This window comes from Clarias gariepinus, chromosome 15 (genome assembly GCF_024256425.1).
Source record: "Clarias gariepinus isolate MV-2021 ecotype Netherlands chromosome 15, CGAR_prim_01v2, whole genome shotgun sequence".
Lineage (NCBI taxonomy): Eukaryota > Metazoa > Chordata > Actinopteri > Siluriformes > Clariidae > Clarias > Clarias gariepinus.
Genome location: NC_071114.1, coordinates 31,842,804 through 31,865,000, shown reverse-complemented (window position 1 = coordinate 31,865,000; position 22,197 = coordinate 31,842,804). Strand labels below are relative to the sequence as shown.

The 22,197-nt window shown below is 40.1% G+C and overlaps 1 protein-coding gene across 3 annotated transcripts in view; it reads right to left on the bottom strand.

Moving 5' to 3' along the window:
* The window catches only part of pde3b (phosphodiesterase 3B), an 84,376-nt gene that overhangs the window by 15,897 nt on the left and 46,282 nt on the right, over positions 1-22,197 (bottom strand). For all 3 annotated transcript variants that reach the window (XM_053512498.1, XM_053512499.1, XM_053512500.1), the window contains exon 2: positions 1,626-1,676. In XM_053512498.1, the coding sequence (XP_053368473.1) occupies positions 1,626-1,676 (51 nt within the window). The remainder of the gene's footprint in view (positions 1-1,625; positions 1,677-22,197) is intronic.

Here is a 22,197-nt window from a genome sequence, read left to right as displayed (position 1 = left end):
GTGTTTTTGTTCAGTTGTTTTTTTTATAATATATAAATATATTTATTTAGAAAAATAAAGAAAGGGCCTCCGAGTGGCGCAGTGGTAAAGATGCTGTTCTCCTCTCACAGCTGGAGGTCTAGAGAGAGCTGATTGGCCGAGCTCTCTCAGGGGGGAGGGATCAGAGGTTCCCCCCACATTAATCACGTCTCTACAGCCAATCAGGGGCGTCTGTGAGCTCGCGCACGCGGAAGGAGCGGATAGCGCTGTCCTCCGAGTGTGTGACTCCGCCCCCAACGGTGCATGAGCGAGCAGTTCGAAAAGATGCGGTCAGCTGGCGTCACGTGGTTCGGAGGGAAACACGTGATAGTCTTCGGCCCTCCCGGCTGAGTGGTAGTGGTAGCCTTAATGTGGAGCCCCCTAGTGACAGGGAGGAATTGGACACGACTAAATTAGGGAGGAAATTGGAAAAACCCTCCCAAAAAAAGAAAAAAAAAGAAAAATGAAGAAAGGTAAATTGTACGTCTGTAAATGCAAGTACTGTATTGTTGTCCTTTTTTCAATAAAAATATATATATAAAAAAAAAAAAACAAGTGCTAATGCAGTTAAACGCTGCGGTTTCTTTATAATCCTACAGGTGGCGCACTCCACACTATTCACACATTCCATCCTGTGTGGTGGGACTGAATGATTCACTATAATAATGATGACAGAGAGTCGCGCTGCTCAGTAACAATGTAGCTGTGTGTTTGATTTAAAGTTAAATGTTAAATTCTTGTATTTGAAGTTAGTTTGTATCATTTAAATGCTGCACTTGGGTTTTAGTGTATAGAACGTGCTACATTTAATTACTTATTACTTACTAGATGTAATTAATAAAAAATATATAGTTTTTATATACAATTTATATTACATGCAATTTTAGACTAATGTTTAAAAATGTAACAAAACTGAGGTAGTGCGATATTGTACCGGGAGGTGATTGGCGAGTCCTATCCCTAATGTACACACACACACACACACACACACACACACACACGTACAGTTCTAATAATGATGTGAGTGAGTGTATTGGTGAGTTAAAGCTGAGACTCAGAGTACAGAGTGAAATCCTCAGAGGATTATACTAGCAGTGTGTTATAGGACTGAGAGCAATAAAAGCTTTAGGAACAAAAAATTCTTTACTGTAAACCATGTAGTACAAACTCCCTGACAAACTCTGTGACATTTACATCACGCAGATAAAATAATAGTGATATAAACTAACACAAGTGATGATGAAGTGCTGTAGTTATTTTCACTTATTACTGTTTACAATCTATTCATGTTCGATAGCTTAAAGTTATTTACTTTAAGGTTCTAAAATAAGAAAAAATGACTTTTTGTTCTTTTTTTAAATGTTGAAAGTCCTGTGTAGACAGCAAATGTTTTTTTTACACATTCAAAAAAATGAGAATTATGTGAGAAAATGGAGAAAAATGTGGATTTTTATTGGAGCCGAATCGTGCAGCTGTATTTCAGCCTCTCCGATCCAGCAGGTGGCAGTACACACACAGAGAGGGATGGCAAGCTCTCGATAAACAGTACAAAAGAGTACAAGGAAGTCAACCCTGGCTGTGTGTGTGTGTGGAGGATCAGAACTGACCTGGTACTGAGGTTTGGACCACTGCTTCAGGTCCCAGTCCCACAGGATCATCTGCAGGAGACAAAAAGCAGAGACTTAATGTAGACAGTTTATGTTAAGTTTTAAATACTCAACAGATATGTGTGTGTGTGTGTGTGTGTGTGTGTGTGTGTGTGTGTTTTGGGGGGGGAGGTCAGGATGCGAGACTGAGTGTGTGAGACTTTTTTTTTTTTTGAGTATCGCACAAAAAGGAAATCAGAAAAAAAGCAGCGCGCTCTAACCACAGCGACACGTCACCAGCAGCACTCGCAGATCTAATCTGACCGCAACAGCGTCATCGTGAAGCACAAGAGCATTTTCACCTTATCTGTCTTTGCCATACAGGGGTCAAGTCACACACCACTATCTCCACACACACACACCGCTGATAACACGCTAAAGCAGCGAGCAAAACATTAAACACAGATCACATGTTCACCTGCAATATCACACAGGTGTGAGTTCTGTTATACTGATCATCAGCACACGTTTAACTACAGGGACCCCGATATTCAGTACAGCAGCAGTGTGTGTGTGTGTGTGTGTGTGATGATTTTATAATAACAGTTTTATAAGCAAGAAATGTGGAGTTTAATGAAGCTTTACGCGCTCTTACATGGCTAACAGGAGACAGGGTGGTTTATTCCAGTGTGTACGCTGAACATGAAGAGCTGAAAATGGACCTTGTTTTAACTTGCAAATTACTGACACGGCAGCGAGAACGCAGCACTGACCCCGGGGACGTGCCGTTATAGGAAAACAATCAGCTACAGGATGACGTGTTAGTGTTACAGTCCTTTATTATATACTGTCTGCTTCTGAGTGTAGCTACACCGTATATCCTGTTTCATTTATATTTAATCCTATTTTATTGGAACTCCTAAAAAAGTCTGGATCCACACGCCTTTACTTATACAGAAACTAGTAGAATTTTACATTTTACTCCAAATTAGTCAATGTTAATCTCTCTCAGTGCAGTTTCTCCTTTAATGCAGAGAGATCGTCCCATTCCGTCTTATCTTTCCATTTTAGGTGACGGACGGCCGTGGAAGCATCGCACTGTCTCACGCTGTGTGTGTGGTTGTGTACGTGACAAATACAATTTGAATTGAACTCGAGTTGATTAATTTCCCATAACAGCATGTCGCAGTGTGTGTTAACTCTTATCAATTACAACCTTCGTATTTATTAAACAATCACAAAACTCCTGCTTTTTTCAATGTTTAGTTGCAAGTCAGTTTAAACCTAAATTCTGTGTGATGATGAACACGACCACACACAGTCTGACGTGCAGTGATATGCTAGCTCTGCTTGTTCATCAAAGGAAAGTCGAGTCACCACAGCCATGTAGAGTTCAGTACACAGAGACGCGACACAACGTCCCTCCTGGTCCAGAGTGATACACACATGAGGAGATGAACAAAAGTCGGTACAAACTATAAAGAAAATGGAAAACAAAAGTCATGTGCAACCGTGCAAACAAGAGCTGATACTTATAGTCTACACTTGCTCTAATTTATTTCTATATTTTTTAATTCTGTAAAGCTGCTACGTGATGATAAACACCGTTAAACTGCTACAGACATGAAAGTGAATTTAACTGAATCGAGTTCCTGTTATCACACGAACGACGCTACGAACACTCGCTCCCGCATCTTCTTACTCTCTCAACATTAACAAAGACCAAAAGTACTGTGTGTGTGTGTGTGTATATAATATATATGTAATGTGTATAAATATATAAACGCAAAATATTTTGCACTACAGTTTTTCACTCCAGTCTATTCTACTGTATACAAGACTGTACAGAATTAATATATTTGTACAAATAAAAATAAATACAATAAAAAAAATCTTAAATCTTGTAAGGAGGAGAAAAAATATATTGTGCACTTGGAGTCTGGATCCACCGGGCCGTCCCTTATAGAGAATGTAATATATATATATAGACCATAAATATCAGAGGGACGCCGTTACTGATTATTTTACTATAACGGAACATCCCTGAGTTTAACGCTGCATTTTTTTGACAGAGAGAGCTCAGTGGTTAAGATGTTGGACTACTGATCACAAGGTTCCAGGTTTAAACCCCGTCGGTTCGAAGGTTTGCTGTAATTTATACGTTTAAATCCATTTTTTTTTCCAGGATCCAGATGTGTGCGGGACGGCGTGTAAATAAACTTCGTCCCTGGTAATGGAAGATGGAAACATCCCGAGGCTGCTGAAGAAGGAACCTCTGGAGCAGGAGGGTTTTGTCGCGAGGTCTCGCTGATGATGAAACTCCTGACGCGGAACAAAAGCCAGAGGATCAGTAAATGTCACACACACGCCGTGCTAACATCATGCTAACTCTACGCTAATCTGCATGGCTCAGTTCATCAGCAGCACCTACACACACATTTACAAGGACAAATAAACCTCACCATGGCAGCCTGACAGAGTCCAGAGAACAACACGGCACGGCGCCATGGCAACCGGGACGGACGGAGAAGCAGGAGGAGAGGAGGAACAGAGGAAGGAACGTGGAGAGATGGATCACGCTCCAAGTCCATGAACTCATTTACCATTTATCACTCGCATTAAAACACGAGAGTCTCGCTCTCAATCTCTCTCTCACACACACACACACACACACACACACACACACACACACACACACAAACACACACACACACCAACTACAAAACTAATTAAAGTGTTATGCTTGTGTTCATCACTGCTGAGTCTCTAACAACACCATCGACACCATATAAGTGTGTGTGTGTGTGTGTGTGTGTGTGTGTGTGTACAGGGTGAGTGTATTTGTGAAGATCATGTGACATGTGCTGACACACACTTTTTCTGTCATCAACACTAACTTCTCTATATTTTATTCCATTTTGGAATCTATAGAAAAGTTTGTGAATTAAATTGTAATAATTAATAAGTATTGAATTTTCTACCAGAATAATGTTTAACTAAAAATCACAATTTATTATTTCATGTTCAGCACAAGCGACTTTTATTAAAGACAGCGACATGACGTGAAGAAGAGCTCCAGCTCACGTGTCCAACACACACACACACACACTCACACACACACACACAACAAATCACACATCACACCAAATCAAATAACCGAGTGTGTGATTATAAACTGTGAGTTTGGATTCATTTAAGACATTTCTGTAATTTACATCTGCAGCGTTACAGCGAGATCCAGCCTGGGTGTGTACAATGCTGACATAATGCAAAACTGTGTGTGTGTGTGTGTGTGCGTGTGTGTGTGTGTTTTCCGTGGGTGTCGGCTGTCTGACGTCAGTACAGTCTAACACTCCTCTCACTGTGCAGCTGCTGTGAGTGTGGGAAAGTCCGGCCACTAACACTCAGCTCGTGTGTGTGTGTGTGTGTGTGTGTGTGTGTGTGTATATATATATATATTCAATTAAAAATCAATAAGCGATTAAACAGCAAATGTGATGTATTAAAGCTGTAATTGTTATTTTATTAAAATCTAATTGAGTGTGTAGAACCTCCACGATTTCAACCAACAGGATAGAAATAGAGATTTCTGTCGTTATTATTATAATTTAGTTTAGTTTAATTTTGTGCCGTCTCCTCCTGTAACTGCTTTTCTTCAGGTCTGATTTTCAGTAAACATCTGCAGCGGGTCAGATCCTCCTGGACGCTGATCACAGGACCGAGACGGAGCGAGACGGAGCGAGAGCGGGATACCAATCACACATGAACTGGTTTTAACTCAAGCAGATTAAATCTTCAGGATTTTTCAGGAATTCGGACCAGAGGGTCGTCACTGTCACCACTCACCCACCTAAAGTGTAAAACATTTTAAACCATTTCAGTTGTTTTATAGATTTTGAATAGCGATAGAAACACGACGGATATTGAGCCGAATCTTCACTCGATCTGTTTCTTCTAATCTCAGGAAGAAAGTTTCTGAACTCGATGAGTTAAAGTGGTTTGTTTACTAGCTGCGTTCTGATTGGGCAGGAAAATGCACTTCTGTAGGGTTCAGTGTGTGTGTGTGTGTGTGTGTGTGTGTGTGTGTGTGTGTGTGTGTCCGTGTAGAGAGTCGTTTGGACTTTACTCTCATCCTGCGTGTATGGAATTACACGGTTATTAAATAAATAAATAAACAGTTCCGGGTTTAATTATAGATTTTGATGCCACGTCTAGGAAACGTCTCTGACCTCTCTGTGACCTTGTGAATCCCCAAATCTCATTGAAACTTTGAAATCATCAGCAGCAGGAAACTGAACAGTCTGACTTCCTGTGTACCGCGCGCCTGCTTTGGATTTTAATTAAAAAATTTAAACACGTACAGTTTCACACACAGACAGACAAACACAGATAATGTGTCACACCATTAGTGTGTATATGAGAGTGTATGTAAGTGTGTGTGTATACACATGAGTGTGTGTAGTGAGCACATAAACACTGTCCCTAAGCGTGAGCAGCTTTAGTGATTTATAAGTGGCGTTCCCCTGATCACCTGCCTCGAGCACAAACACACCACGATGACGCAGGTACAGCCAACCAGCGCGCGCACACACACACACACACACACACACACACACACACACACACACACACACCCCCGCTCTGTCTCTCTGTCAGTCTCCCGCTTGCTGACCTCAGGCCTCAGGATTTTCCATAGTGTGTGTGTGTGTGTGTGTGTGTGTGTGTGTGTGTGTGTGTGTGTAATCTGAGCCGCTGGAGTTGTGGGTTGTGCTGTTGGTTGGACACAAATGCCAGGCCCCCCCTCCCCCCCTCCCCCCCTTTCAGAAACATCACACGGCTGATAAATAAAATCCCTTAAATAAATAAATAAATAAATAAATAACAGCCTAACGTGCCACTGGAGCAACGCAGGGCTGAAGAGTTCCTCCTAATACCCCCCTCCCCCTCCCCCAACGACGTGTCGGTCCCGGGGGGGGGCGGGGCTTTGGCTTCGCTCCACGACACCTAATGACAAACACGTGTTTGCAAGAACAACAAAAACGCCCCGAGCCGAGAGAAGGTCGGCGCTTTTACGTCAATGATGAACTTTTTCCCACAATGGCGCGGTTCAGACTGCAGCGGCCCGGGGCTACACGTCGCGCGAGTCGTAGATGTGAGCGACCTGAACGGGCCTCGCCTCGCGCTTCTAGTCCTGAACTCTTCATGTGGAAAACTCTTAACTTGACCTGCTTTATTACTCTGTTACTCCGCTTCTCATCTCGCTCCAGAAAGTCTGATAAATTTCAGCTGCTTTTAATTTTGTACTTTAAAAAAAAAAAAAAAAAAATTTTTTTTTTTTTTTTTAATTTTGCAAAAGAGTAGGTCATTTAAATTTTCATTACATTTTACATCTACATATTTAAAATACATTTAAAATTTTCCAAAGCCGGGCTGATGATGTCCAGAGCGCTTCACAGGAGTGTGAGACATACCGAGCCGCTTTTCTAAATGGACTCCGGCAGGACGACGTGAAAACTCTCTCTCTCTCTCTCGCTCCCCTTCCTGTTTACTCTAGGTCTTTCCTGTCTGCTTTTTACTGTTTACTTTGCACATTTCAGTCCAGGAATAATATCGATGAGGATTTCGTGGTCGTTCTGACCCCTATAACACTTCAGCTTCGTCACTTAACCTCCACGAACACGTCACAATAAAGAGATCATAATTAAATGAGAATAATTTGTGCTACATCATGCACAGATTCATCTTTCAGGGATATTAAAAACTACATAAACGGTTTATTCTAAATTATGATTGATTACCGAATGTGAAGTGAAGCTCTTAGAATTTAAAAGTCTAGTCTTAATGTACATTTGGCAAATTTTATTTTTTCCACATTATTTAATTATAAAAGATATATATATATTTTTAGAAATTAACAAATTAATTTTCTTGCTAGGATTGGGATTATATCATTACAGCGTGTGTGTGTGTGTGTAATAGTAAAATCTTTGACTCAAGTGATCAAATACTTATTTGACACAGAAATTCACAAATAAATTGTGTAAAAATTGTACAATGTAATTTCCGGATTTTTCTTTTTAGATTCTGTCTCTCACAGTAGAAATGCACCTATGCTGAAAACTGTAGATCCTCCATGATTTCTAAGTAAAAGAACTTACAAAATCACAGGGTGATCCAATACTTATTGACCTCACTGTACACAAAAAAAAAAATATGTTTTACACACACACACACACACACGTCACAGTGTTATAGTAAACAGTACACACGTGCACGGATGTTGATGATACCAGTAAGACCCAGCAGGGGAGATGATTACCCACAATTCCGCAGCACAAGAGAGAGAAAAACTGTTGGCTCAGTTGTGATCACGTGACGCTCAACGTCAAAACAAGAACTGCATGCGTGATACATGATACTCGGTACTCGTAAACCAAGACTTGTTCGTTTTCCAAGTCAAACTTTATTAAAAATCTTTGCTCGCCTTGCAGAACATTCGCAAACCGCGTTACTCGCAATCCAAGGTTTCACTATGTATAGGATTAGGGTTAGAAATTTTTGTTTGCCTGTTCGTGCATGCATCATAAAAAAATGACTGAATAAATGTCCACAGGTGTTTTTGATCGAATTAAATTGTTAGTTTGTGGAATTAAATTCCACACAAATGAAGTGGCCACACATCCGGTATTTATATATATTATTATTACAGCAGCGCTCGTCACAGAGGTGGTTATTACAGAATGGTTTCTGAGAGTTTAAATCTGAGTGAGGGTTAAAAAAAAGAATTAAAAAAAGCATTTCCTGTTGTACAGGGTTCCAAATTGAAGCTCCGAGCCCACAGTTAGACAGAGGACTGATTTATGGTCACACTGTCGGGTTCCAGATTAAAGGGACGAACTGACAGACGCACGTTTCTAAGTCTATAACTTTCTCAAATTATTTTATACACAGTTCTGTGCAAAAGTCTGATTTCTTCATATTAAATAAAACTGATTGATATTAACTAACGCTCAAAAGTTTGTACACCCTGATTTGAACTTCTCCTCTGGAGCAGAGCTCAGTTTTGGTCTTTATGAGAGACAGTTTCATCATGATGGGTTTTACAAACGCACTCGACACGATACTGTTCTTGTAAGAACTCTTCCAGAACAGCCGACCTTCATGTCCTAAAATAACAACTGACTGTTAATGTTGTTACATAATTACCTATTTACTCAGACGACTACTGAAGCACGTTACTTATAACTAACTGTAAACCTGCCAAGCAGAAGATCAGACATTTTACTCTCTACGTTTAAAGTCGAAGCGTGTTACATTTACACACACACACACACACACACACACAACATTTAACAGTCGGGTTTAAACAGCTCCGTTTTATTCATCAGAAGATTTTAGGAGATCTTTCTATCTTTTACAGGAAATCCTGCTCATGTTCAATCTGCTAATGAACGCTGTGTAAATATCAGCATTTCTATTTTCTCCCCTGCAGCCTTTTCCACACGCAAATGACTCTTTATCTTCCCTCGGCAGTGAGCTCATACATGTGGTGTCGATTTGCACAATGCAAACTGTGTCTCTGAAACACTCAAGCATCTGAGGAACGCAAAAGAATACTTTCCACTCGATCCCCAAGAGTCTCTGGATCCATTATCACCCCGCAGAGCTCGGTACCGCTTTAGCGAGAACAAAACCAGCAGGAAGCCGAACGCCGCCGGACCACGACTAGTGCGCACACACACTTCATCATTAGGGTTATTCAGAACTTTTTATTTTTTTTATTACAAAATTAAAAGTCCCGAACGTAATTTTAACATTGCACTCCAGGTTTCACCTGTAACACACACAGTTTACACACACTGCCATGTTTCAGGGCTTTACTTCCTGTTTCTATTTATTTACTGTTTTAACAAGTAAATTTACATTTAATAATAAACTCACTCGCATCAGTTAAACACGACCTGATGAGTCCTGCGCTCTGATTGGCCGGATGGTGTTGATTAATTCTCTATAACAGCAGCACTGACAGTAGCGCAGGTTTATGCTAACACACTCGCTCTCATACGTTATGGTTTCCATAGTAACGGCTAATTCACTGAGCCGTGTACGGCGCTCATCCACTGATCATAAACAGATTAATAAACGCGTTAAACTCGCACACACTCACTCACTCAGACACACACACACACACTCTCACACATACACACACTCACACACATACACACACTCACACACACACATTAGAGAAAAAATATGAGAAATGATTTAGTATATAAAGTCTGATCTTTACTCTCAGTAACAGAGAATATTAAATACATATTTATATAAAACTACAGACTTTCACACTGAATACAGCTTTAACAACTATTTTAGCTCAGTGTGTTGTTTTCTGTGTGTGTGTGTGTGTGTGTGTGTGTGTGTACGCTAACAATACAATGGAAATATATGGAGGTGTGTTTATAACTCGACAGAAAATGACCAGCAATTTGCATTTTTAACAAAGCTCCAGTTGTTCTTTTCTCTGTCTCTAAAACACACACACACACACACACACACACACACAGGTTTTTACTGCCTGTGTACTCACTCACTCACCGTCTATACGGCTTTATCCTGTATTCAGGGTTGCAGGGGGCGGAGCCTATCCCAGGAGACTTGGGGCATGGGGTGGGGTACACCCTGGGCAGAGTGCCAATCCATCACAGGGCTCACACACACACACACACACACACACTCACACACAACGAGCAATTTGGGAACGACAGTTATCCTAATCGGCAGGTCTTTAGACTGTGGGAGAAAACCGGAGAACACGGGGGAAACTCACACACTCTCACTCACACGCTCACTCCGACACACTCTCGCGCACTCGCTCACTCGCGCACTCGCACGCTCGCACACACGCGCTCACTCACACGCTCACACACGCGCTCACACACGCGCTCACTCACACACAAAACCTTCCTCTGGAGCCACACTGACGTCAGCAGGTTACCTAGCAACGACCTTTACAGTGTAAAACAGAGAGAGAGAGAGAGAAAGAGAGAGAGAGTGTGTGTGCGTGTGTGTGTGTGTGTGTGTGTGTGTGTGTGAGAGTGTGAGAGAGAGAGAGATGACGGGACAGTGTGTCTGACCTCACATTCCTGATCCTGACAATAATAAACTGAGTTTTTATTTTAAGTGATGCCGAGAGACGAGCAGCAAAGACTCACCACTATGCGCGCGCACACACACACACTTACACACACACACACACACACACACACACACACACACACACACACACACACACACACACACACAATGCTACATTTAAGAAACGTGTGATCGTCCTGTAAGTCAATTAACCCCTAACGAGAGAGAGACAGGTGTGTGTGTGTGTGTGTGTGTGTGTGTGTCGTGACAACGCCCCTCTCAGGCGGGACGACGCCCCCTGCTGGTGCTGTAACGCGGACGTGAGCGCTGAGACGGCGGAGACACTCGGGACTTGAGTGTAAAGTTTCTGTTTGGTGACCATGAGCACTGGGTCATGGAGCTGTGGAGATAACGCTGAAATTGATCCCTCTCTCACACACACACACATACTTGTTTTTCCTACAACATGAGGACTTCCAGACTAGGTGGTGAAACATGGGGACCATGGTTTTCTAAATGTAATAGCAGCATAATTAAGGCATGGTTATACCTTACAAATTTTTGCAATCCCAAAAATCTACTTTAGTATCAAAATATCTTAAATTTATAAAGTTCAGTTTTTGTCAGGTTTTCTGTACCGGTGGGGACTTTGCTATTGTGTCTTATTAAAAGCATCCACTGGGTGGCGTTGGTAAACATTTACCTCTTTACCACATTAGATTTATTAATATATATATTTACAACCCTAAGTAATAATAAGTAATAAGTTTGGACTATAAAAAAATTATTGCTTTTTTTATAGCAATGCATTGATTACAACTGCATTACTACAATTACAGATTACAACCTCTAATACGATTGCACTGTATAATATAAATGTAAATTAATTTCCAGTGTAATGAGAGTTTTAAATAAAAACTATACTTGCTGTCTGACTCAAGTTGCAGTTTACATACATTTTTGTCCAGACTTAGTTTAAAATCAGTGCATCCAAAAGACTCTTTGCCAAATTTGAACAAATTCCCTCAAAGGATTACTGAGGTATTGCATTCACAAGAAATGGACAGACATACAATCTACAAACATATACATGCCTCCAGCCTTGTGCTATAGTACATGTACGACAGTGGATGTATATTTATCATCGTTTATTTTATTTGGTCCACCAACAATTGTGTATCAATGTATTCATACATATATGACAAGAGTACATACAAATGTGAAATACCTTCATTAAAAAACAATAAGTTTTTAAACCTTCCTGAATTTGTTGAGGCTCATTTTAAAAGCATAGCATTTTTCTTAGTGCAGATTTTGGGACAGGGGGTGAGTCCATAACACAGCAGCATTTTATATATATAATATTATATTATTTGTTTATATATTTATATTATATATATTATTTGTATATAAAATTATATTTCCATTATATTATAGATTTTAAATAATCTACATCTACAAAATAATCTGCCAAAAAATGTAAATAAAAAAAATCAGCAAATTATGCTGTAAAAGAAATTCCATAAAAGTAAAATATCTTCCCCTGAATTGTAGTAAAGGTAACACAAAATGGAAATACTCCAACAAAGAACAGTTGCCTCAAATTGTACTCAAGTGCAGCGCAAACCAAATACACATTGCTTATGTATGTTTGATACCTGGACCAATATTCAAAATATCTTTAAACAAAATTCACTGCATCACATGTAGCCGAGTATTGTACAATTCTGTACATGCACACTCGGAGCGCATGCAGTGTGTAGCATAGTATTATTGTGTAGGTACACATGGTCACTGCACCACAGGTTAAGCTAGTGTAACGATGAAAAAAAACTAGACACCACCAACAGTGGAGAAATGTCAACGCTTACCTTATTTTCACAGAATCTCGCTTTAAAGCATCAATGCGGTTTTTCACGTAAAATTTCACCCCCTCCCAACTCCTCCCTTTAAGTGCTATTGGTGAAGTTTTAATGCATTCGAGACACTGGGCTTTCCGAGGAACTTTCCCAGAGCTGATGTAGTCCATAAGTGTCTTCTCCACTGCCTGGATTTCTTCTTTGGTCCACTTCCTTCTTTTGGTTTGTGATGACTCTGAGAAAAAGGAGACAGTCATTTAATGTTCTTAAAAAGGAGGAACACAAGATTTTTGTGTAGTTACATGTTCTGTAATAAGGCTAAAAATCACAACATTTCAAGTACAGCACACAAAACTTGAACAACTAATTGAATGACCTATAATAGCACCACCAGACATATTTTAGAGCAAAAGAGTCAATACCACGAATAGAGACAGCAGCAGAAATATTGGTGGAAGGTGCAGAAGTATCAATGGAGATGAGGTTTACAGTAGACTAGAACCAGGATTAACAGCAATAGCAGAAGTAAATGCAAAGTGTTGTAGCACTACTATTAGTCAGTTTTAGTTGCTAGACTGAAGATTTCTGTGTTTCGCCATGCTGTCCTAGGTGGTTGCTTTAGCATACTGTATCTAGTATCTGGTCACATGCACTAAGGGACTGCTAGGACACACTAGATGGTTGTTAGGTCACGACAGTTTGTTGATTTTTCTCAAAGACTGATGGGATGCTGTCACAAGCCTTCATTTGTGCAAAAACCCACTCATAAGTCACTAGAGAAAACATTGAACAGCTTACCTTTTGTTGTGTGTGACTCGCCAGAGTCCTCAACGACCAGAGACATCTCTTCATCTGAACTTCCTATTAAAACAGGTGAACAAAATTGAGAAGGACTTTGAATATACTGTAAAGTGGTGTGAAAAAAGTGTTTGCCCCTTTACTGATTTCTTTGCATGTTTGCCACACTTTAATTTTCATCAAAACTAATTAAATATTAGTCAAAGATAACACAAGTAAACACATCATGCAGTTTTTATTATTAAGGGAAAACTGGTTTATCACACCTGTGTTCAATTTCTCTAGCCACACCCAGGCCTGAAAAATAAATAACTTAAATAGGACCTGCCTGACAAAGTGAAGTAGACCAAAAGATTCTCAAAAGCTAGACATCATGCTGAGATCCAAAGAAATTAAAAAACAAATCCAACAACTCATCCAAGAGGTCACAAAAGATCCCACAATAACATCCAAAGAACTGCAGGCCTCACTTGCCTCATTAAAGCTGAGTGTTCATGACCATAAGAAAGAGACTGGAGGCAAAAATGGTTTGCATGAGTTCCAAGACAAAAACCACTGCTGAGCAAAAAGAACAGAAAGGCTCGTCTCAGTTTTGCCAGAAAACATCTTGATGATCCCCAAGACTTTTGGGAAAATACTCTGTGGACTGATGAGACAAAAGATGAACGTTTTGGAAGGTGTGTGTCACATTATGTGTGGCGTAAAAGTAACACCATGTTTCAGACAAAGAACATCATACCAACAGTAAAATATGGTGGTGATAGTGTGATGGTCTGGGGCTGTTTCGCTGCTTCAGGACCTGGAAGGCTTGCTGTGATAAATGGAACCATGAATTCTGATCAAAGCACACCAGCAAGTCCACTTCTGAATGGTTAAAGAAAAACAAAATGAAGACTTTGGAGTGTCCTAGTCAAAGTGCTGACCTGAATCCAATTGAGATGCTGTAGCTTGACCTTAAAAAGGTGATTCATGCTCAAAAACCCTCCAATTAACCTGAATTACAACAATTCGGCAAAGATGAGTGGGCCAAAATTCCTTCACAATGCTGTAACAGACTCAATGCATGTTATTGAAAACACTTGATTGCAGTTGTTGCTGCTAAGGGCGGCCCAAGCAGTTATTAGGTTTAGGGGCAAACACTTTCACACAGGGATATGTAGTTTTGGATTTTGTTTGCCCTTAATAATAAAAATTGCATGAAGTGTTTACTTGTTTTATCTTTGACTAATATTTAAATTTGTTTGATGATCTGAAACATTAAAAGTGTGACCAACATGCAAAAATATAAGAAATCAGTAAAAGGGCAAACACTTTCACACCACTGTATGCCTACTGTCTGTTGAATTTGGGAACCAGACATTTCTGGTATAGTGTCCTTAAACCACAGGAACTATATTAGGAACTATAACTAAATTAAAATAAAAAGTACCCAAATAATAAAGGCAAAAAATGGCACTGTACATTGTGTGCTCTCTTTACAAGTGAAAACATTTCCATAAACATCACTTTTCTTTCCACATACTTGAAATATTGCTAATTTTGGCTGGACGTGGATACTTGTTTTGTCCAACTTCAGGAGTAGACTTCCTTTTTACCCTTGACTTGCCTGTAAAAATGAAAGCTCTATTTTAGTAAATTAGTATTATTACTACTACTAATATCGTCTACTATTGTCAGGGGCTGATCCAGATCAATGCTGCAGTAATTTGTTCTTTGTTCTAGTTTAGACCAGTCACCGAAGTGGACAGGAAGAGATTACGAAGGCAGCAGTTTGATTTATTAGTGCTTTTTATAACATTTCTATACTTATATATGTTTTGTTTGTTCTCAGTTGAAATATAAGTCCAATGTAAGTGCACTGAGAGTAATGTCAAAACCAGAGACAAATTCCTTGTATGTGTACACACACAATAAATTAAGCTGAGCCTAATGACTGTTATTACTGTGCTTGTCAAAGGTACATTATGTATTTTCTTGCATATATATATAATCATTATTTTTGGTTTGCTTGCTGAAATCAAAACACCATGGTTGCAACAGTAAAATATCCTGGTTTCATAGTATTGCAGTATTCTTAGTTTAACACCAATGGTGAATGAACACAGAACTTTTTACTTAAGTAAAAGTTCTATGATTATTCTCCCTCATAGTTGCCTACATACCTAGTTGATGAATGAGGAAAATGAAAGAAAAAGTTGATGAATGAGGAAAACGAAAGAGAACAAAGAGTAGAACTGTTGTGGTGACTGTTGTGAAACAGGAAGTAGCAAATATTAGTTGAAGTGAGGTGAGAAGGGCGTTGAAGAGGATGAAGTGTGGAAAGGCTGTTGGTCCTGATGACATACCTGTGGAGGTATGGAAGTGCTTAGGAGAGGTGGCAGTAGAGTTTCTAACTAGTTTGTTTAACAAGATCTTGGAGAGTGAGAGGATTCCAGAGAAATGGAGGAGAAGTGTATTGGTGTCGATCTTTAAGAACAAAAAAGATGTGCAAAGCTGTGGCATTTATAGAGGTATAAAGCTAATGAGCCAGACAATGAAGCTGTGGGAAAGAGTAGTGGAAGCTAGGTTAAGGGCAGAGGTGAGCATTTGTGAGCAGCAATATGGTTTTATGCCTAGAAAAAGTACATCAGATGCAGTATTTGCTTTGAGGATGCTGGCGGAGAAGTACAGAGAAGGTAACAGGGAGTTGCATTGTGTCTTTTTAGATTTAGAGAAAGCGTATGACAGGGTGCCAAGAGAGGAGCTGTGGTATTGTATGAGGAAGTCTGGAGTGGCAGAGAAGTATGTTAGAGTGGTGCAGGACATGTATGAGAGCTGTAAGACAGTGGTGAGATGTGCTGTAGGTGTGACAGAAGAGTTCAAGGTGGAGGTGGGTCTGCATCAAGGATCGGCTCTAAGCCCCTTTTTGTTTGCTCTGGTGATGGACAGGATGACAGATGAGGTAAGACAGGAGTCCCCATGGACTATGATGTTTGCAGATGACAATGTACTTTTTAACGAAAGCAGGGAACAGGTAAAGGAAAATTTGGAGAGGTGGAGGTATGCTCAGGAAAGCAGAGGAATGAAGGTTAGTCGCAGCAAGACAGAATACATGTGTGTGAATGATAGGGACCCAAGTGGAACGGTGAGGCTCCAGGGAGCAGAAGTAAAGAAGGTGCAGGACTTTAAGTATTTTGGGTCAACGGTCCAGAGCAACGTGTGGAAATGAGGTGAAAAGGTGGGTACAGGCAGGTTGGAATGGGTGGAGAAAAGTGTCAGGTGTGTTGTGCGATAAAAGAGTATCAGCAAGAATGAAAGGAAAGGTGTACAGGACAGTGGTGAGACCAGCAATGCTCTACGGCTTAGAGACAGTGGCACTGAAGAAAAGACAGGAGGCAGAGTTGGAGGTAGCAGAGCTGAAGATGTTGAGGTTCTCTTTTAGAGTGACAAGGATGGATAGGATGACAAGGATGGACAAGAATGAGTTCATCAGAGGGACAACCCACGTTAGATGTTTTGGAGATGAAGTCAGCGAGGCCAGATTGAGGTGGTTTGGACATGTTCAGAGGAGAGATGGTGAATATATCAGTAGGAGGATGCTGAGGTTTGAACTGCCAGGCAGGAGGTCTAGAGGAAGACCAAAGAGGAGATTTATGGATGCAGTGAGAGAGGACATGAAGTTAGTTGGGGTGAGAGAAGAAGATGCAGAGGACAGGGTTAGATGGAGGCAGATGATTCTTTGTGGCGACACCTGAAAGGGAACAGCCGAAAGACAAAGAAGAAGAATAGTTGCCTACATACCTGATGATTGTGTAGATGAAACTGAGATTGAAGATGCAGCATCCAAATCACTCATGTGATCCTCAACTTCAGTATCTGATGCATCGCTGTCCACAGCTAAATTCTCTGGAAACCACAGCAACCACATAAAAACATTAGAACATGAGCATTGTTAAGAAAGCAACACACATCACATTAAAGGTGTAAAAATTTAATCTACCAGTGAACTCGAAAAATTAGAATATCGTGCAAAATTTCATTTGAGTAATATAATAATGTAATGTAATGAGTAATTTATTTCAGTAATGCAACCTAAAAGGTGAAATATATGAGAGTGACCCATTACATGCGAAGCAAGATAGTTTAAGCCATGATTTGTCATAACTGAGATGATTATGGCTTACAGCTCATGTAAACCCCAAATCCACAATCTCAGAAAAATTGAATATTGTGAAAATGTTCAATATTCTAGGCTCAAAGTGTCTAACTTTAATCAGCAAAGGGTTCCTGAGCCTTTAAATGGTCTCTCAGTCTGGTTTAGTAGGAAACAGAGTCATGGGAAAGACTTCTGATCTGACAGTTGTGCAGAAAACCATAATTGACATCCTCCATAAGAAAGGAAAGCATCAAAAGGTAATTGCAAAATAAGTTGGATGTTCTCAAAGTGCTGTATCAAAGCACGTTAATATAAAGTTATGTGGAAGGGAAAAATGTGGAAGAAAAAGGTGCACAAGCATCAGGGATGACTACAGCCTGGAGAGGATTGTCAGGAAAAGGCCATTCAAAACTGTTATGCATTGTCAAGAGACATATGAGAGACATGCGACCGAACAATGCAGAAGAGCTGAAGGCCGTTATTGAAGCATCCTGGTCTTCCATAACACCTCAGCAGTGCCACAGGCTGATAACTTCCATGCCACGCCGCATTGTGGCAGTAATTGTACATAGAACATATCGAACCTCTAAAAAGTATAAGTATGCATATGTACTCAGTACTTGGTTTGGGCCCCTTTTGCAGCCATCATTGTTTTGTTGATTGCATGTAATATTCAAATTTTCTGAGATTGTGGATTTCGGGTTTTCATGAGCTGTAAGCTATAATCATCTCAATTATTACAAATCATGGCTTGAACAATCTTGCTTTGCATGTAATGAGTCTCTCATATTTTAGTTCCACCTTTTAAGTTGCATTACTGAAATGAATAAACCTTTGCACAATATTCTAATTTTTCGAGCACCTGTACTGCTATACGGTTATTTTGAATTTTTTTAATTGATAATCCTCTTGGCATCGACATGTGTATGTGTGTGTAAATGACTTATTTACACAGGCCTGTTTTACCTTGTGGATCAATGTTGATCTCATCAAGATTCCTGCCACAGTAGAACTTTTTGTTGTACAGTCTGCCGCCATGGTCTTTCTTTTTTAGTGTCATCACCGTCACATCAGAACTATCAGTTGAAGAGGAGTCTCTAGTGTCACCCGGGTCAGGTGGAGACGAGTCTCTGTTTAGCATCACCGTCACATCAGAACTATCAGTTGAAGAGGAGTCTCTAGTGTCACCCGGGTCAGGTGGAGACGAGTCTCTGCTGTTTTTAGCATCAGGTGGAGACGAGTCTCTGTTGTTTTTAGCATCAGGTGAAGACGAGTCTCTGTTGTTTTTAGCATCAGGTGGAGACGAGTCTCTGTTGTTTTTAGCATCAGGTGGAGACGAGTCTCTGTTGTTTTTAGCATCAGGTGGAGACGAGTCTCTGTTGTTTTTAGCATCAGGTGGAGACAAGTCTCTGTGGTTTTTAGCACCAGGTGGAGACGAGTCTCTGTTGTTTTTAGCATCAGGTGGAGACGAGTCTCTGTTGTTTTTAGCACCAGGTGGAGACGAGTCTCTGTTGTTTTTAGCATCAGGTGGAGACGAGTCTCTGTTGTTTTTAGCATCAGGTGAAGACGAGTCTCTGTTGTTATTAGCATCAGGTGGAGACGAGTCTCTGTTGTTTTTAGCATCAGGTGGAGACGAGTCTCTGTTGTTTTTAGCATCAGGTGGAGACGAGTCTCTGTTGTTATTAGCATCAGGTGGAGACGAGTCTCTGTTGTTATTAGCATCAGGTGGAGACGAGTCTCTGTTGTTATTAGCATCAGGTGGAGACGAGTCTCTGTTGTTATTAGCATCAGGTGGAGACGAGTCTCTGTTGTTTTTAGCATCAGGTGGAGACGAGTCTCTGTTGTTTTTAGCATCAGGTGGAGACGAGTCTCTGTTGTTTTTAGCATCAGGTGGAGACGAGTCTCTGTTGTTTTTAGCATCAGGTGGAGACGAGTCTCTGTTGTTATTAGCATCAGGTGGAGACGAGTCTCTGTTGTTATTAGCATCAGGTGGAGACGAGTCTCTGTTGTTTTTAGCATCAGGTGGAGACGAGTCTCTGTTGTTTTTAGCACCAGGTGGAGACGAGTCTCTGTTGTTTTTAGCATCAGGTGGAGACGAGTCTCTGTTGTTTTTAGCACCAGGTGGAGACGAGTCTCTGTTGTTTTTAGCATCAGGTGGAGACGAGTCTCTGTTGTTTTTAACATCAGGTGGAGACGAGTCTCTGTTGTTTTTAGCATCAGGTGGAGACGAGTCTCTGTTGTTTTTAGCATCAGGTGGAGACGAGTCTCTGTTGTTATTAGCATCAGGTGGAGACGAGTCTCTGTTGTTATTAGCATCAGGTGGAGACGAGTCTCTGTTGTTTTTAGCATCAGGTGGAGACGAGTCTCTGTTGTTTTTAGCATCAGGTGGAGACGAGTCTCTGTTGTTTTTAGCATCAGGTGGAGACGAGTCTCTGTTGTTATTAGCATCAGGTGGAGACGAGTCTCTGTTGTTATTAGCATCAGGTGGAGACGAGTCTCTGTTGTTTTTAGCATCAGGTGGAGACGAGTCTGCTAAACTGTCACTTTCTGTTTCTTCAACTGATGGAATATATTCATCCTCACTGACCTCAGAACTTGATGGTAAGGGAGATCGTTCTGTTGTGGATCTAGGCATTGGTCTGTCTAGCTAAAAAAGAGTTAAGTTGTTGAATATTTTGTTAAATCACAATCAAGCATTTAAAGATAAATATTAGCAGCAATAGTAGTGGTGGCAGCAGCAGTACTGGTATTAGTAGCAGCTGTGATAGTAGAAGTAGTTGTAGCAGCAGCAGCATTCTAACATTTTAGAATGGAAAATAATGGGAGTGCACATGACCACAAGGTCAGTGGTCGAATCCCAAGTCTGAGATTTGAGCACTGACCTTGTGGTCATGTGCACTCCCATTATTTTCCATTCTAAAATGTTAGAATGCTGCTGCTGCTACAACTACCTCTCTTACTGCTATCATTTAACTAAAATCATCTTCTAAACTAAACACAATCATACATCACTACCTAGACAATGGTATACCTAAATTAATTTAAGAATCTATCATTGCATCTCTAACTATACAAACCTTGAAAGCCTTTGTGAACGTGTATGACTAAAATGACATTATATTTACTAATGGCACACACAAAAGCATATAACGACAGAAAAAGAGTTATTTGACTTCTCTTACTCTTAAATACATCATAAGAAGGCATAGTACAACTAACCTTTGTATTCAGGGTCTCATTTAAACACTTCTCATAACGTTGCAGACACAAATTATGATGTGTTCTTAGTTTCTGAAGACGAAGCGAGTGACGACTTTGAGTCTGCAAACAGAAACTATAATTTAAAAATGTTGACCACTGTTAAGTTAAATCCCTTGTATTTCCAAACTATTTTTAGCTTCTCGTGTCCCCTGCACACTCAATGTGCTTTCCGCGCATGCATGCAACACCCGTTTGCAGTGTGTGCTCAACTTCCAGTGTTACAAAACTGCCACAAAACTAGCCAATCACAGACTTGTACACACTACTTCTGATTGGCTATTTCCTTTAATTTATATACGATTATATATAATAATAATAATATAATTTTAATTTCCTATAACTTTCTTTTGATTGTGGACAGCTGCTTTGATACAATGTCCATTTTAAAAGCACTATACAAATAAAATTGAATTTAATTCCGTTATGCGGTCGATAGTGCCAGCTGATTAAAGAAGAAAGCGCGCAGAGAAAAGAGATGTTGCATGCACGCGCGGAAAACCCATTTAGCGCGCAGAGGAGACACTGCACGGGCAGAACCGAGCTGTTGAGGGCGCAGAGGAGACACTGCACACACATTGAGTGCTTTGTCTGCCTTCAAAATGTCCTAACGCTCAGGAATGTCGCAGGACTATAACGCCATAGCAAAGGCCTTTGCATGAAGTGAATCCTTGCTGCTGTGACAATAACAACATCCTTTTAGCCCATGCAGCTTGAAAACATGACATTTGACTCAATCTTTTAGTAGACATGTCGCAGTTTATCCAGTCATGCTTTACTCTGAACAAACTAATTCTGTTCACTAATTTGATGCTGCATAACACTATATTACACATTGGACAAACAATCCCAGGATGTCTGCTTAAAATGACAACAGTCTCATAAGAACGTAAATGTGTTGCCTTTATTTTGCGAAAATGTAATATGTGGACATGATTAATGATTAATGCTAAAAATTTCAATCTAAATGGAATATAAATTGGAATATCCTGTCATACAAAATGACGACATATCCTACCTCTTTGCTCTGATCACGCTTAAAGTCTTCTGTCACATCAGCACCTGCAAATACAATTACAAAATGTTAATTTGGTTTAAAATGAATCAACAATCCTACTTGAGTCTGTTCAATCTCTAATGTTTCATTTACAGTAGATTTAGTTTTGTCCTTATATAAATAGCCTAAACTCTGAAAGACTGCTTCATTTGGGATAAACCAACAGTGTGGCCATTTTGGCAAAACCTGTAGTTACACCAAAATCAACAAAATATGAGTTAATTTTGAAACAACAATAAAATTACTCATAAATATAACTACAAATAAACTGTTACTGATTACTGTTATTTGTATCTCTGCATACTACTGAAAGCAATGAACATGCCTTATTTCTATACGGAAGGGGACACA